Below are 17,414 nucleotides of genomic sequence, written 5' to 3' on the forward strand. Positions count from 1 at the left end.
ATGGAGACGCCGCCACAAGAGCTACTCGGTGCAAATGCATATACGACGGCCGACGCGCACAAATTCGGACTGCCCTTCATCCTCAACGTGGGCGACACAGTGGTGGTAGCCTCGGTGGACGCGACGACCGGCGCCAAGAAAGACGAGGCGGAGCTGACTAAGGAGGAGAAGAAGCGCCGACGCACCTGCAAGCACGACGGCTGCCGCAACTACATCGTGCACAAGGGGCTCTGCTGTCGTCACGGGGTGCGTCTGCTGCGTCGTCAACCTGACATTCATGTTGTTTCTAGCCTGGGATCTGCGGGGTCTTTCTGTTGTGGACGTTGGATGAGATCGTTGAATGCAATGGTGGCACTCACTTCGTTGCATCGGCGGGTCCATGTGGCTTTGTGGCTTTGCATCTCTATCTGCTGGCTGCAGGGCGGCAAGAAGTGTTCGCTGGAAGGCTGCAACACGAGCGCCAAGCATCGCGGACTGTGCTGGAAACACGGTGCGTGCACTCAGGACGAACCATTTTGCATGTTTGATCGTGTGCTGTCGCCATATCCATAGTGAGCTGATACCTAGGTGGTTGTCGTGTTTGCTGTTCTTGGGTGCTCGCTGTTGATGTTCTTCAGGTGGCTCGGTGGCATGCAAGCAGGACGGGTGCGACAAGAAAGCCAAGGCGCGCGGTCTCTGCTGGGCACACGGCGGTGGGAAGCGCTGCGGTTACAAGGGGTGCATCAAGCCTGCATACGAGCGCACGCACAACTTGTGTGAGGAGCACTGCGAGCAGTTCAGACGCGTCGAGTATTTCAAATTGTACGTTACACGTTGCCTTGCTTGCTGGCGGCGCGCACTTGCTTCCTCGGGTTGTTGTCAGCGTTCTCACATTTGGATGTTTCGTGAATTGGTACCAGGTAAAATGTATCGATGAGTAGTGCATTGATAGAGCTCCGTCTCCAGGGTGGACCAAACTGTGCCTCGGGCCTTGATCACATCAGACCAGTTCGTATTTTCTGCATGGGCGATACGTTCGACTCGTAAGATTCTTACGTCTTCCAGATTGCACACAAGCTGGCAACAAATGATCTTTAAAAGGCTGATAATGCCTTGACTATCTACATGCAGCAAGTTGTGTCGCTGGACGACTGCCGCCACGGCTCTTTCTTCTATCCTACATGTATGATAGCCAACAACCGCCATCATGAAGGTTGCCATCTTCCATACAGCTCGAGGACACTCTGTCTTTACGCTCTCGCTGGTGCTCGTTCAGCAGCTAAAGTATATGCCTTGGATTCGCCAACGCACGCCGCCCGCTGCCAAGTCTCACCGTACATGTAGCAGAACAAAGAGCTGACGCGAGTTTAAATAGCGTTGTTCATTTTACAGAATTACAGGTCGTCCTATTCAGTGCGCCGCCGAGGTCTTGGCCCTCTTGGGCTGGTGCTTGGAGCAGAAGTTCTGCTTGCTCTGCGACGCCGGCCGCTTGCAGCCCTCGGATGCGCAGCGCTTGCCGCCGCCGTGCGTCCAGCACAGTCCCTTGGAGATGGTCGTCTTCTGGCAGTTGGCCACTGAGCACTTCGTGCCGCCGCCGTGCGACCAGCAGAGGCCGCGGGACTTGGCGCCGCGCGTGCAGCCCTCCACGGTGCACAGTGTGGAGCCTCCGTGTTTCCAGCACAGGCCGCGGTGCTTGGCGCTGGCCGTGCAGCCAGGCTTGGAGCACGACTTGCCGCCGCCGTGGCGGAAGCAGAGGCCGCGGTCGATGGTGTAGTTGGTGCAGCCCTCGACGCAGCACTGGCGCTTCTCCTTGGCGGTGAGTGCGCTCGCGTTGCGCTTGCGCTGCTTGGGCGACGGCTGCAGCGTCGGCTCTGGGCTGGAGACCGCCATGGGCGACAGCAGCGCCTGGCTGTCGTCCAGGATGAAGGCCAGAGAGAATTTGGGCGTGCAGGGCGTGGCCAGGTCCGTGGCGAAGTTGGCGAGCACCGTCAGCGGAGGCAGCGCGAGACTGCAGGAAGTCATGGCGGTCGGCGGTGGGTGGAGAATCGGGGAGTGATCGGTCTCACGTGGCGAGATTTTTGCTGTCAGGATCGGACGGCACGCACTCGGTTCCAGTATGCGGCTCTGTCTAACGCGGCAATCTCGGCCTATCCGGTGGACACGTCGCTGGAGCACAACGCGGCTGGTGCACTTACGAACAGCGCAACATATCCTCCTCGTCCCACTCTGCGTCACTTGCGCTCAGTATGGGATGATCTGCTCGGCACGAACAGCATGAGATGACAGAAGGCGCATGTATGCTCGCTATTTGATCGGATTGCAACACTCGCCCGCAATTGTTGAAAAGAGATACATCTAGTAGTATCTTGCAACGCACCGCCCTGTGCCGTAGAGGGCTTCTACACCTTGCAGGCTACTGTAACAGCAAGACCATAGCCATCGCGCCACGTAGCAAAGACCGTCGACAGCGCCGCAGACGCTCGCCGGATTCCGCGCAGCGGCCCAGCCTGAGCGCGGACACTTGAAGCCGCGTGCAAACGGATCTCTGCGTGGCAGGATATCCTTGAAAAAGAGCCCCGCTCGACGTTGTGTCGCACTCGTCTGAACGCACCTGCAAATATATCTCAGTGCAGCCATGCTCAAGATGCAAATCAGACCGTCGGCTGAGCTTCAGTCTGAAGCTGGCTGCCTCAGTTTTGCCTTGCGGGTGAGCACCGCTGGTCGCCTGCTGCTGCCGCCTGCTCGCCCACGTGTCCTCGTTGCCAGTGCATGATGCACTGGTGTGGACGTCTTGGCGTCCGTCCTGCGTTTGCTGTTTGAAAGCTGTGTGACGCGTCCGTAAGTCGGTGGCTCGGTTATACTGCCGGGCGGAACAATCAGGTGTGGACATGATTGTGCTCCCGCAGCATTTCTCGATAGGACTACATGTATTGTCATTTTCGTGCCGGTCACATACATCTCAGGGTTCGCACACCCAGCCGGTTTTTCAAACAGTGCGAGGACATGTGCTCTTTGCGGGGCTCGTCGTCCGTACACTCGGCAACTTGACCACAAAGACAACGTGTCAACGGCACTGCTGCCGCCGATGCTATGCTTTTCAGGACTGCCAGTATCGATTAACCGCACCACTAGATGTATCTTGCTCTTGGTGAATACCCCGTGATGCATCCCATTCTCGTGCGTGAGAGACGACTACAAGTCGCAGTTTGGCGACGAGTATACACCACCGCCCAGCACCTGCGGATCGAATCGATGCCGCTGCATGCAGGCCATTTGCGAGCCTGCCGATCGGTCAGTGCACTAAGTACGCCCGCGCCATCTTGCCATCCTGTCGCCAGCGCCGGCGAAGCGGAAGCCTCTACCTTGGCCTTCAAGATCGGACTGGAGCGAACAGAAGAAAGCTCACCTTGGAGAGCGCCTCGATCAAGGGCCTTCAAGGCAAGCCTGGCCACTTCGAGCGCCCGCCCTATCATGAGATGCACGGAATGAGCACCAAAGCGATGGACGAGTCCAGGACGGCCCATACAAAGTGCAAAAGCCTCGCCGTGAGGATAGGTTGTGCTGTTCGTGCCGCGGGGCTCCCACACCAGCTGCCAGCTCCGCCATAAACGAGCTGCCGCAGGATCGGCCGAGAGCCCCGACGCTTTTCCTATCGATTCTCCAGCGTTAGACAGCGGCGTGAGCTGACATCTTGGTTACTGCCGTCGACTGGCAAAGACAAACTGTAGAAACGCGTGACACGTTTGAGACGGAGGCTCACTCGGCAATTTCCTCAGTCGCCCCAAGAGCTCACGAAAGAAACAAAGGAACAAACAAACAAACAAACATATCGAATACAGCAGCCATGAGCAGCATCATTCTGCCCCCGCTCAGAGCGTTCACCAGCTACGCGCTCCCTCCACGCGCCAATCCAATGGTGTTCCACCCGACGCCCGTGTTCCACCACGCCCCCAGCTCGCCTGACACGCCCAAGCTCTCGCTATCCTTCATCCTGGACGACAGTCGCCCACTGACGCCTCCTGCGGCGCGGTCCCAGCAGGCCAGATTGCCCCCGACGCAGCATCCCGCAACCAAGGAGCGCAAACGCAAGCGCAAAATGACACCGGCGGAGAAGCGCGCGGCGCGCTCGTGCTGCGTCGAGGGCTGCACCAACTACACCATCGACCGCGGCCTCTGCTTCCGCCACGGCGGCGGCAAGTCGTGCTCCATGCCTGGCTGCACGGCCAGCGCCAAGCACCGCGGCCTGTGCTGGAAACACGGAGGCTCCACACTGTGCACCGTGGAGGGCTGCACGCGCGGCGCCAAGTCCCGCGGCCTCTGCTGGTCGCACGGCGGGGGCACGAAGTGCTCGGTGGCCCACTGCCAGAAGACGACCATCTCCAAGGGACTGTGCTGGACGCACGGCGGCGGCAAGCGCTGCGCGTCCGAGGGCTGCAAGCGGCCGGCGTCGCAGAGCAAGCAGAACTTCTGCTCCAAGCACCAGCCCAAGAAGACCAAACCGAGCACGGCGACGACCCTCTACGCGCAATGAAAAAAGTGACGTGCAGCAGCGATGTTGCTAGCTAGTGTACTTATCTAAAACTATCGTCGAATGAATTTTGCAAAGCCCAGTTGATTCTGTAGCACCGTTGGGACCCCCAATGAGAGTCATTGAATGAGATCCCCCTCCATAGTTAGTCGAATAGCTCAGCGTAGCCGGCTCTTGATTATCTCGGATCATTCGCAAAATGCACGTCATATCATATCATATCTCAAGAGCCGCTGGGTAAAAGTAATATCCTTGTTTATAGAAGTAATTTACGAGTACCATCAGTCATTTACGCGCACAAGACAATGCCTACCTCGCTGGAGCCCCCGTGTTTCAACTAGCGGATTGTACACTCTCGTTACGCTATTTCTTACCGAGAACTTCAGGGTACGAAGGCGACTGTAGCAACATGCAAACCGTCTTGTCACCCTGGACCACACCATTGTTTAAGCGAATTCAGTTGCTACCACTTCGCACCAGCTCTCAAACAACGCGGCAGCCTTACTTCGATCACCTACGACTCAGGTCTGATGACACCAAATTCATCTAACTGCTCTCGTCACTAGTACCGAACTAGGCGATGCATCCTATTCTGCTACTGGGTTCCATACTGCCAAACAAACACACGAACTACACAGAAGACTCACCTAAGAGCCATCCTCAGTTCAATTTCGTATCAAATAAACACTCCCTATAAACGCTTCATAACCACCGAGCACGATGACTCACTTGCCGCGACTGCCTAGTTAAAGTGGATGCGGCGCATGTGGCGGCCACCCATGCCCAGCTTCGTGCGCGCGTGCAGCTGCGAGATGTTGTCCATGACCACGAACTCGCCCTTCACCCACTGGTGCCAGTGACAGAACTCCTCCGAGTACAGCCGCTGCTGCAGCGTCTCCGTCACGAAGTCGGCGTCCTCATCCTTCTGGTTGGACGCCGGGTCGTAGCCCACCGACGTCACGTAGGTCGGGTGCATCTTGGTCTTCTCGGGACCCCACGGCTCGTGGTACCGCAGCGCCAGCTCGCCCGTCATGGGGTGGGCCACCACCACAGGAGACGTGTGCACGCGGTCCTGGTACCCGAAAAGCGAGGTGCGGTACACGAGCGAGATCTTCTTGAGGCGCTCCACGGTCTCGTCGGGCAGCGACGACAGCAGGCGGCGCGTGTCCGTGATGAGCGTGTTGCCGTGCTTGGGATCGTCCTCAGGCGGGGCTGACTCCACGCAGTGGAAGAACATGAACACGGGCGCGTCGCCCAGCTCCGTGGACTCGGGGGTCTTCTTCTTGAACATGCCGTCGTAGTGGAACGACATGGCCTCGAGCGTTTGTGCGGGCAGCGCCGTGTCGCGCTCCGTCTTGATGTCGAAGATGTTGCCGGCGGCGAACGTCCCCTTGGGCCACTGCAAGACGTCCCCCCAGCGCTCGGTGGCCGTCTCGAAGTCGTCGTCCTGCTTGAAGCCGCGCAGCGTCACCACGCCATACTTGAGCACAAGGCTGCGCATGGCCTTTCGCGGCACGTCCATGACGGACGGCGCCGGGAACCCCTCCATGGCGCGCGCGACGATGAACATGTGCGTGCGGACGAGCTCTACGTGGATCGAGGCCCAGTGCGCCATTTCCTCGGGTGTGCATGCGGGTCGCTCGACGTATCCCCATTTGCGGCCGTGTTTGTAGACCAGGTCGTACGTGCTCGTGTCCACGTCCTTCAGATCCATGGCGTGCACCGTGCCGTCGATGTCCTCGCAGATGACAGAGTGCCACGGCGTGCGGGGCTTGCCGGACTTCTGAGGGATCAGGTGGATGCCAAACTTGGGGCCGGCGTTGTTGTACTGGTGGATGGAAATTCGCAGGGCATCCGGGTACGAGTCGTCCACGAGAGCAGAGAAACCCACGTTCCGGTGCATCATTTGCTTGGCGATCTTGCCGCAGCTGCGCTTCATGGCGGTGCGAGACATGCCCACCCATTGGGACGCCAAGTCGCGCTCGAGGAACTTGCAGAAGGAGCAGTAGGTGTTGCGGATGGCGGGCTCCGTCTTGATGCGCGCGTTGAAATCCATGTGCAGCACGTTGAAGCGCTCGAGGATTTCGGGAATCGGGTCCTCCACGTTCTTCACGTAGTTGTCCATCGAGTCGAAGTAGATGTGCGTGTGGCCCGCCCTCTTCACCATCTCCACCAGTTCGTCCTCAAACGCGCGCAGGTCGCTCAGACTCACTCCGAGCAGGTCGTTGAAGACGCGACCGTCGCTGAAGATAACCATCTTGCAGCCTGGAGGGTACGCCTCCTCCACCTCGCAGCAGAAGCGCTCAAGACGCTCCATGGATAATTCTTCCGCGCGGTCCGGCAGTTTGCCCAACACTTTGTCGATCGAGTTTGGTGACTTGAACGGAAACGACGGAAGTACCAGTGTGATTGGCGCGCGCTGCTCGATGAGCCGCATTACGATCTTGTGCATGTTGTGCTTGCCCTCCGCGTCGAAGCGATCGGTCGGCGCCGGAAAGCGGCTTTGGATCGTAGCGAATTTGTCGAGGAAGTGCTCCCAGACCTTGGTCTGCTGCTCGTCGGACCACATCACGGAGGCCAGGTGGACGTCGTGGGAGTAGGTATTTTGATCGAGGTTGGGTGCCATTTCGGTGATGTTATACAACTGGTTGAGCGAACGAGGGAACGCAGCGTCGATGTTGAATAGTGGAGTTGAGGTGTTGCGAGAAGAATGAGGAATGAGAGGGTGTAGCTTGCCACGTCAAACGCTGCGACGACCTGGCTCTGTGGGGCGGGGCACACCACTGCAGTGGCGGCCAAACCGATCGAGCCACTGCTCTAAACCATACGGCAGTCATGGCAGTGGTATCCTGCGACGTCAAGCTGACCGGACCGACAGAAAGGGGGGATGCGAAACTGGGGCGGACGTTCACCCACCACTCATTCACGGGACCCGCTTTGCACTGGTCCGATGCCTTTGTTGCTGCTGCCAAGCGTGCTTGAGTAAAATGTTGACCATCGTGGTGCTGAGAAACACCAAGCGGGCGTGATCCGATCGACATTTATGGGAAGCTCCTCTGCTGGAGTTGCCATGACGAGGTGTACCCGCGTGCACAGTGCATGGTACTCCACTACATGAACAAAACTTCTTCCGCTGCTGCTATCGACGTCAGAAAACCGCTGCATGAATGGTGGAAATGTGGGTGATGGGGCATCACCTCCGGCACTCGTGGCAAAGCATCAAGTGCTGGGCTGCTCCGATTTCAGTGGTCGCATCCTTGCAACGGGACAGAAAAGCCATGTGCCTGGACTTATTTACGGGTCTTGCTTGTCAGGATCACATCACAACAGCAACAGCTTCGACCTGAGCTCAATCCAGTCAGCACTGCATCACTTCGACCGTTTTAGCTCGTCTATTCTTGTCAACTGGCACGCTCAACAACCCCAGCAAGCAGAATGTCGCCATATTTTGAGGCGATACGGTGACAAGACCATCTCTAATGTCGAACGATCCAAACATACAAACTCAACGTTTACAGGTATACCCGCGACACCCGGAAGCATGCCTCGTGCCAATCATTTATTTTACGCACGATCTGTGTGTCCTTGCAGCCCCATTCATTTCGTGGGTGGTGTCGCAACCGAACCAACCACCACCGACGTTCACGTACATCCTCGTATCCGTCTACTGCCGAATTTCGATAGACGCGTTCGCCCCTACGACTACATCCGTTTTCGACTAGTCCACCCTTCCGCAATCGCACTATAATGTACATGCAGGACGCTATCCATACACTGCACTGTGCGAATGTTGTGCAATCCATACTTGCTCGCGGCTTGCCTTGTAGTGTGCGTCACTCCCGCAATCTCGGATGGCGAAGCGAGCATGCTCCCGGCATTCGAGAGAAAGCCCTTGAAGCACGATGTGCTGAGCTCCGAATACTCGTCGCAAGTCCGAACAGACAGGTCGAGCTGTACATGCACATGCAAGCTGCAAGTTCCACGCTGCTTTCGCGACGGCTACTGATACTGTGCTTCCCGCCCTGGTCGACTCGTCGTGAAGGCGTATCCATGTGACGAACAGAAGATCCGCGCGGTGAATACGAATCCGATCCGGGTGGTCATTCCGCCAATCGCAGCTCGTCCTGGTGGCGTTATCTCTCGCGGTACTGCGTCGACGGTATCGCAAACGCCCGGTGGAAAGACGCAGCATTGTATGACCAGACTCCACTGACCGGGACTCTGCAGGCAATCGCGCCGCATCAACACCCAGACCGCATATTCCGACGCAGAAACGCGACCCCCTGCCATCGAGTGCAAGGTATCGGTGGCCATGCTGGCCACCGTGCCGACAGGGACATTCCATCGGCGCCGCTTGTCAGCCTAAGCCGAGCTGGCGCAGCAGCGCCATCTTTACGCTCGTCGCAGAGCGAGGCCCGGCCATCGCTGCGGTTGGACCCACCCACCGAAAGGAGCTCCTTGTTGATCCGCTCCGGCACACCTCATTCTTCATTTTCACGGCTTCGAGTCACATCACGCCTTGCAATCCACGACGCCTGCTACTGCTCACCACTTCCTTCTCGAGCTCACCAACTCCATCCACCATGGCACCCAACGCTACCATTGAGTCTGCACACTCCGGTGACCACACCGCCGTCAACAAGGACGCCGTTGCGGCGCACTTCCTGGACAAGTTCGCCGACCTGCAGAGCCACTTCGACGCACCGACGGACGTGTTCGAGTCGAAGGGAAGGCGCTTCCTGGAGGCGACCGTCGGGCGCTTCGTTGACCACAAGGAGCCCATCACGATCGTGCTGCCCGGGTTCCCAACCAAGACGCCGAACCACGGCGGCAAGGTGCTGGGTCCGCTGCCCGACCGTGCCGAAGAGCTGGCGCTCGCACGCCTAGAGAAGTTTTGCACCTCCATCGAGGAAGTGTACCCCGTCGGCTGCAACGTAACCATCTTCAGCGACGGCCGCGTGTTTGGCGACCTCGTGGGTGCGCCCCTGGAGAACATCCGCGCGTACAAGAACGGTCTGAAGGAGCTCGTGAAGGAGGCGGGTCATACACACATCCAGTTCGATGGGCTCGAGAACTACACCAAGACAGACAACCCGGTGCAGGAGGTGCTGGAGCGCTTCGGCATCAACCAGATGGACATGGACGCACGCATCGCGAGCGAGCCGGACATCGGCAACAACTTCCGCTCGTTCTCGCAGTTCATGGAGCGCGACATGGCCGATCGCTGGGAGGGCATGTCGGAGGCCGAGATGCGCAAGGGCTGTGACGACGTCGCGCGTAAGATGATGCTGCGCAACGTGGGTTTCTCGTCGCTCGTGGCGGAGGAGTACGCCCACGCGGTGCGCGTCTCGATCCACTGCTACAACAACGCCGGTCCCAAATTCGGCATCCACTTGCTGCCATCCAAGCAGATGGACACGCCCCGCACGCCGTGGCACTCCGTCATCTGCGAGGACATCGACGGCACGGTGCACGCCATGGATCTGAAGGACGTGGACACGAGCACGTACGACCTGGTCTACAAACACGGCCGCAAATGGGGATACGTCGAGCGACCCGCATGCACACCCGAGGAAATGGCGCACTGGGCCTCGATCCACGTAGAGCTCGTCCGCACGCACATGTTCATCGTCGCGCGCGCCATGGAGGGGTTCCCGGCGCCGTCCGTCATGGACGTGCCGCGAGAGGCCATGCGCAGCCTTGTGCTCAAGTATGGCGTGGTGACGCTGCGCGGCTTCAAGCAGGACGACGACTTCGAGACGGCCACCGAGCGCTGGGGGGACGTGTTGCAGTGGCCCAAGGGGACGTTCGCCGCCGGCAACATCTTCGACATCAAGACGGAGCGCGACACGGCGCTGCCCGCACAAACGCTCGAGGCCATGTCGTTCCACTACGACGGCATGTTCAAGAAGAAGACCCCCGAGTCCACGGAGCTGGGCGACGCGCCCGTGTTCATGTTCTTCCACTGCGTGGAGTCAGCCCCGCCTGAGGACGATCCCAAGCACGGCAACACGCTCATCACGGACACGCGCCGCCTGCTGTCGTCGCTGCCCGACGAGACCGTGGAGCGCCTCAAGAAGATCTCGCTCGTGTACCGCACCTCGCTTTTCGGGTACCAGGACCGCGTGCACACGTCTCCCGTGGTGGTGGTCCACCCCATGACGGGCGAGCTGGCGCTGCGGTACCACGAGCCGTGGGGTCCCGAGAAGACCAAGATGCACCCGACCTACGTGACGTCGGTGGGCTACGACCCGGCGTCCAACCAGAAGGATGAGGACGCCGACTTCGTGACGGAGACGCTGCAGCAGCGGCTGTACTCGGAGGAGTTCTGCCACTGGCACCAGTGGGTGAAGGGCGAGTTCGTGGTCATGGACAACATCTCGCAGCTGCACGCGCGCACGAAGCTGGGCATGGGTGGCCGCCACATGCGCCGCATCCACTTTAACTAGGCAGTCGCGGCAAGTGAGTCATCGTGCTCGGTGGTTATGAAGCGTTTATAGGGAGTGTTTATTTGATACGAAATTGAACTGAGGATGGCTCTTAGGTGAGTCTTCTGTGTAGTTCGTGTGTTTGTTTGGCAGTATGGAACCCAGTAGCAGAATAGGATGCATCGCCTAGTTCGGTACTAGTGACGAGAGCAGTTAGATGAATTTGGTGTCATCAGACCTGAGTCGTAGGTGATCGAAGTAAGGCTGCCGCGTTGTTTGAGAGCTGGTGCGAAGTGGTAGCAACTGAATTCGCTTAAACAATGGTGTGGTCCAGGGTGACAAGACGGTTTGCATGTTGCTACAGTCGCCTTCGTACCCTGAAGTTCTCGGTAAGAAATAGCGTAACGAGAGTGTACAATCCGCTAGTTGAAACACGGGGGCTCCAGCGAGGTAGGCATTGTCTTGTGCGCGTAAATGACTGATGGTACTCGTAAATTACTTCTATAAACAAGGATATTACTTTTACCCAGCGGCTCTTGAGATATGCTATGATATGACGTGCATTTTGCGAATGATCCGAGATAATCAAGAGCCGGCTACGCTGAGCTATTCGACTAACTATGGAGGGGGATCTCATTCAATGACTCTCATTGGGGGTCCCAACGGTGCTACAGAATCAACTGGGCTTTGCAAAATTCATTCGACGATAGTTTTAGATAAGTACACTAGCTAGCAACATCGCTGCTGCACGTCACTTTTTTCATTGCGCGTAGAGGGTCGTCGCCGTGCTCGGTTTGGTCTTCTTGGGCTGGTGCTTGGAGCAGAAGTTCTGCTTGCTCTGCGACGCCGGCCGCTTGCAGCCCTCGGACGCGCAGCGCTTGCCGCCGCCGTGCGTCCAGCACAGTCCCTTGGAGATGGTCGTCTTCTGGCAGTGGGCCACCGAGCACTTCGTGCCCCCGCCGTGCGACCAGCAGAGGCCGCGGGACTTGGCGCCGCGCGTGCAGCCCTCCACGGTGCACAGTGTGGAGCCTCCGTGTTTCCAGCACAGGCCGCGGTGCTTGGCGCTGGCCGTGCAGCCAGGCATGGAGCACGACTTGCCGCCGCCGTGGCGGAAGCAGAGGCCGCGGTCGATGGTGTAGTTGGTGCAGCCCTCGACGCAGCACGAGCGCGCCGCGCGCTTCTCCGCCGGTGTCATTTTGCGCTTGCGTTTGCGCTCCTTGGTTGCGGGATGCTGCGTCGGGGGCAATCTGGCCTGCTGGGACCGCGCCGCAGGAGGCGTCAGTGGGCGACTGTCGTCCAGGATGAAGGATAGCGAGAGCTTGGGCGTGTCAGGCGAGCTGGGGGCGTGGTGGAACACCATTGGATTGGCGCGTGGAGGGAGCGCGTAGCTGGTGAACGCTCTGAGCGGGGGCAGAATGATGCTGCTCATGGCTGCTGTATTCGATATGTTTGTTTGTTTGTTTGTTCCTTTGTTTCTTTCGTGAGCTCTTGGGGCGACTGAGGAAATTGCCGAGTGAGCCTCCGTCTCAAACGTGTCACGCGTTTCTACAGTTTGTCTTTGCCAGTCGACGGCAGTAACCAAGATGTCAGCTCACGCCGCTGTCTAACGCTGGAGAATCGATAGGAAAAGCGTCGGGGCTCTCGGCCGATCCTGCGGCAGCTCGTTTATGGCGGAGCTGGCAGCTGGTGTGGGAGCCCCGCGGCACGAACAGCACAACCTATCCTCACGGCGAGGCTTTTGCACTTTGTATGGGCCGTCCTGGACTCGTCCATCGCTTTGGTGCTCATTCCGTGCATCTCATGATAGGGCGGGCGCTCGAAGTGGCCAGGCTTGCCTTGAAGGCCCTTGATCGAGGCGCTCTCCAAGGTGAGCTTTCTTCTGTTCGCTCCAGTCCGATCTTGAAGGCCAAGGTAGAGGCTTCCGCTTCGCCGGCGCTGGCGACAGGATGGCAAGATGGCGCGGGCGTACTTAGTGCACTGACCGATCGGCAGGCTCGCAAATGGCCTGCATGCAGCGGCATCGATTCGATCCGCAGGTGCTGGGCGGTGGTGTATACTCGTCGCCAAACTGCGACTTGTAGTCGTCTCTCACGCACGAGAATGGGATGCATCACGGGGTATTCACCAAGAGCAAGATACATCTAGTGGTGCGGTTAATCGATACTGGCAGTCCTGAAAAGCATAGCATCGGCGGCAGCAGTGCCGTTGACACGTTGTCTTTGTGGTCAAGTTGCCGAGTGTACGGACGACGAGCCCCGCAAAGAGCACATGTCCTCGCACTGTTTGAAAAACCGGCTGGGTGTGCGAACCCTGAGATGTATGTGACCGGCACGAAAATGACAATACATGTAGTCCTATCGAGAAATGCTGCGGGAGCACAATCATGTCCACACCTGATTGTTCCGCCCGGCAGTATAACCGAGCCACCGACTTACGGACGCGTCACACAGCTTTCAAACAGCAAACGCAGGACGGACGCCAAGACGTCCACACCAGTGCATCATGCACTGGCAACGAGGACACGTGGGCGAGCAGGCGGCAGCAGCAGGCGACCAGCGGTGCTCACCCGCAAGGCAAAACTGAGGCAGCCAGCTTCAGACTGAAGCTCAGCCGACGGTCTGATTTGCATCTTGAGCATGGCTGCACTGAGATATATTTGCAGGTGCGTTCAGACGAGTGCGACACAACGTCGAGCGGGGCTCTTTTTCAAGGATATCCTGCCACGCAGAGATCCGTTTGCACGCGGCTTCAAGTGTCCGCGCTCAGGCTGGGCCGCTGCGCGGAATCCGGCGAGCGTCTGCGGCGCTGTCGACGGTCTTTGCTACGTGGCGCGATGGCTATGGTCTTGCTGTTACAGTAGCCTGCAAGGTGTAGAAGCCCTCTACGGCACAGGGCGGTGCGTTGCAAGATACTACTAGATGTATCTCTTTTCAACAATTGCGGGCGAGTGTTGCAATCCGATCAAATAGCGAGCATACATGCGCCTTCTGTCATCTCATGCTGTTCGTGCCGAGCAGATCATCCCATACTGAGCGCAAGTGACGCAGAGTGGGACGAGGAGGATATGTTGCGCTGTTCGTAAGTGCACCAGCCGCGTTGTGCTCCAGCGACGTGTCCACCGGATAGGCCGAGATTGCCGCGTTAGACAGAGCCGCATACTGGAACCGAGTGCGTGCCGTCCGATCCTGACAGCAAAAATCTCGCCACGTGAGACCGATCACTCCCCGATTCTCCACCCACCGCCGACCGCCATGACTTCCTGCAGTCTCGCGCTGCCTCCGCTGACGGTGCTCGCCAACTTCGCCACGGACCTGGCCACGCCCTGCACGCCCAAATTCTCTCTGGCCTTCATCCTGGACGACAGCCAGGCGCTGCTGTCGCCCATGGCGGTCTCCAGCCCAGAGCCGACGCTGCAGCCGTCGCCCAAGCAGCGCAAGCGCAACGCGAGCGCACTCACCGCCAAGGAGAAGCGCCAGTGCTGCGCCGAGGGCTGCACCAACTACACCATCGACCGCGGCCTCTGCTTCCGCCACGGCGGCGGCAAGTCGTGCTCCATGCCTGGCTGCACGGCCAGCGCCAAGCACCGCGGCCTGTGCTGGAAACACGGAGGCTCCACACTGTGCACCGTGGAGGGCTGCACGCGCGGCGCCAAGTCCCGCGGCCTCTGCTGGTCGCACGGCGGGGGCACGAAGTGCTCGGTGGCCCACTGCCAGAAGACGACCATCTCCAAGGGACTGTGCTGGACGCACGGCGGCGGCAAGCGCTGTGCGTCCGAGGGCTGCAAGCGGCCGGCGTCGCAGAGCAAGCAGAACTTCTGCTCCAAGCACCAGCCCAAGAGGGCCAAGACCTCGGCGGCGCAGTGAATAGGACGACCTGTAACTCTGTAAAATGAACAACGCTATTTAAACTCGCGTCCAGCTCTTTGTTCTGCTGGCATAGAACACATGTACGGTGAGACTTGGTAGTGAGCGGTGCGCTGTCGGTCCCGAGGAACATGTCTACAACTTTTGTTTTTGTTTTGTCATATCCTATGATTAATGACGGTGTTTCAAATTCAGAGCGGCTTCGCGTCCGCTCTCAATTTAAAACACTATAGTTTTCTAGAGGCCCTCGGCCAGAATGTAATATTGTACTTCGGAAATAAACGCAACAAAGTACTCAAGATTTAATAACTTTTATAATTTTAAGTCTTGTGTAAACCTGACTGCACCAATCGACGCGTATTGATCTCCTCTTTAAAATAATATTCTTACATACTTCTAAATGTTATTTTTGCCGGCACGGCAGGTCCACAAACGAGGAGTCCAAGCTCTAGACAAAAACCAACTTCCGCCCAGCCAAGACCAGAGCAGTTTGAGACGCAAGAAGGCCGCCATGCGCAACTTCGAGGACCGCGAACGCAGAGGGATCATTGCGGAGCTCCTGAAGCGCAGTACTAACGGCGAATTGGAGAGGGGAGCGCTCGCGGAGCTCGCGGAAGAACTGGGCCGCAACAGGTCCACGATCTCGCGCATATGGACCAAGTACACGGAGGCGATCGCCGAAGGCAACGAGGATGAAGGCTGGCGCAGCGGCAAGAAGCAACGGTGCGGCAGGAAGAAGGTAGACCGGCAGGAGCTGCAAGCGCTCGTGGCAGCGGTCCCCATTGAAGATCGCCAAGTCCAGAGACAAACCGCTCACCACGCAGGCATCTCCCGGTACCTGGTGAGAGCAATGCTGCGCGAGGAGGAGCTGAATCGTGCGTCAGGGCGGATCAAACCTCTGCTTTCGGAGGAAAACAAGCTGGAACGGCTTGAGTTTGTCCTTGGCTTTGTCGACTATCGGACGCTCGAGTTCGAGCCTATGGACAACATGGTTCATGTCGATGAGAAGTGGTTTAATGAAGACAAGGATAAGCGGTCGTACATTGTCCTGCCGGGCGAAACAGCGCCACCACGGCACCGGCGAAGCAAGCGCTTCATCAACAAGACCATGTTCCTGGCTGCCGTCGCGCGACCGAGGTATGACCTGCCATATTCAATGATTGAATAGTTTCTGCTACCTCTAACACTTTATCATGTGATTGATAGGCATGATTCCCACCGTAATGCAACGTGGGACGGGAAGCTTGGGATCTGGTCGTTCACCGAGGAGCATGTCGCCCAACGATCGAGTGTCAATCGCCCGAGGGGGGCTATTGTCACGCGCAACGTTGAGACGGTCGACAGACGTCTCTACAAGCGGTACCTCCTGGAGTATTTGATCCCGGCTATAAAGGAGAATTGGCCGCGACGAGACCGCGGCAAGCTCATATACATTCAGCAAGACAACGCCAAACCTCATGTCTCTCCGTTCGACGCGGACGTCTTGGCCGCAGGGACGGAAGGTGGCTGGAATATCCGCATGTATTGCCAGCCTCCGAACTCCCCCGATCTCAACGTTCTCGACTTGGGACTGTTCGCGGCGCTCCAGGCTCTACAGTACCAAGTCGTTATCCGAGGGGTGGACGAGCTTATCGACGCCGTCGAGGCTGCGTACGAGGAGTTGAGCGAGACGACCCAAGACAACATCTTTCTGACTCTGCAGAACTGCATGATCTGCACTCTGCGCGACAGCGGCAGGAACCAGTACAAGTTGCCTCACATGGGCAAGGAGAAGCTCAGGAAGCAAGGCTTGCTTCCTCGGTCACTCTCATGCCCTCCAGACGCAGTCAGTGCCGCGCTCGATGTGCTGCGTGAAGCTGGCCGCCCCAGTATGTTGCTGTTTGATTTTGATCTGGAATAAGTCTTCAACATACAATACCTGGCAAAAGTGATCACGCGCATTTTTTTGCGAAAAACCCAAAGCGGAACCTATCGAACTGTCATTTAGACTTGTTGCGTTTATTTCCGCCCAGAGGAAGTACTCATTTAACGAGGGAACCTTCGAGATTTGATGTAGTGGACAAATTCAGAGCGAAACGAAAATTCGTTTTCAGAATCACTTGAAGAACGTATGGTGCAATTGACAAATTGAGTTATTTGCCAAACCTGTGGAAATGTATAGTTGATGGCATACTTTTTCAAAGGTTTTAGCAAAAATGTTTGCCAAAGAATATATTGTTTTACAGGTTTGGCAAACTTTTCGCCCTCAATTTTGTCGACCTCATCAAGTCTCACAGGAAAGTTTTTATCTGGATAATTTTGATTGGTATCTGATATACATGAACCGTTTTGAAAGTATCCACACTGAATCAGCAAAAAGCTGCCGGCGGCACCACGCGCTCACATCTAAAACGGCCAGCTCGGACTAACTGCTTCTCTCCGCGCAGTCAGCTGCAATGGCGCCGCAGCAGAGCGAGTATTACTAACGTCCCGAGAGCGATTGGCAAGTCAGCTAGCGTTGCGCATCAGACTTGGTCATAACGGATAATAGCTGTGGTGCAGACATGTTTGTGAAGTTTACAATAATGAACTGTAAGTGACGATTGCAAGCACTTTGCAAACACACAGTTAGAACAT

At 57.6% G+C, this 17,414-nt stretch overlaps 4 protein-coding genes across 4 annotated transcripts; 3 read left to right on the forward strand and 1 right to left on the reverse strand.

Moving 5' to 3' along the window:
* On the forward strand, positions 1 to 2,111 carry KRP23_14176 (putative WRKY transcription factor 19; the record flags this gene model as incomplete). The annotated part of the gene is made up of 6 exons (XM_067884967.1): positions 1 to 246; positions 421 to 490; positions 618 to 692; positions 776 to 801; positions 1,763 to 2,012; positions 2,068 to 2,111. 6 exons carry the CDS (start codon positions 1 to 3, stop codon positions 2,109 to 2,111), a joined length of 711 nt encoding a protein of 236 aa, XP_067737730.1.
* A 3,138-nt stretch (positions 2,112 to 5,249) lies between these two features.
* Positions 5,250 to 7,133, reverse strand: KRP23_14177 (Isocyanide synthase xanB; the record flags this gene model as incomplete). The annotated part of the gene is made up of 1 exon (XM_067884968.1): positions 5,250 to 7,133. One exon carries the CDS (start codon positions 7,131 to 7,133, stop codon positions 5,250 to 5,252), a length of 1,884 nt encoding a protein of 627 aa, XP_067737731.1.
* A 1,957-nt stretch (positions 7,134 to 9,090) lies between these two features.
* Positions 9,091 to 10,956, forward strand: KRP23_14178 (Isocyanide synthase xanB; the record flags this gene model as incomplete). Its single annotated transcript, XM_067884970.1, has 1 exon — positions 9,091 to 10,956. One exon carries the CDS (start codon positions 9,091 to 9,093, stop codon positions 10,954 to 10,956), a length of 1,866 nt encoding a protein of 621 aa, XP_067737732.1.
* A 3,230-nt stretch (positions 10,957 to 14,186) lies between these two features.
* KRP23_14179 (uncharacterized protein) lies at positions 14,187 to 16,698 on the forward strand (the record flags this gene model as incomplete). The annotated part of the gene is made up of 3 exons (XM_067884971.1): positions 14,187 to 14,410; positions 15,273 to 15,673; positions 16,625 to 16,698. 3 exons carry the CDS (start codon positions 14,187 to 14,189, stop codon positions 16,696 to 16,698), a joined length of 699 nt encoding a protein of 232 aa, XP_067737733.1.
* Positions 16,699 to 17,414: the final 716 nt, after the last annotated feature.

This window comes from Phytophthora ramorum, assembly GCF_020800215.1.
Source record: "Phytophthora ramorum isolate Pr-102 chromosome Unknown Phyram_PR-102_s0020, whole genome shotgun sequence".
NCBI classification, from domain to species: domain Eukaryota; phylum Oomycota; class Peronosporomycetes; order Peronosporales; family Peronosporaceae; genus Phytophthora; species Phytophthora ramorum.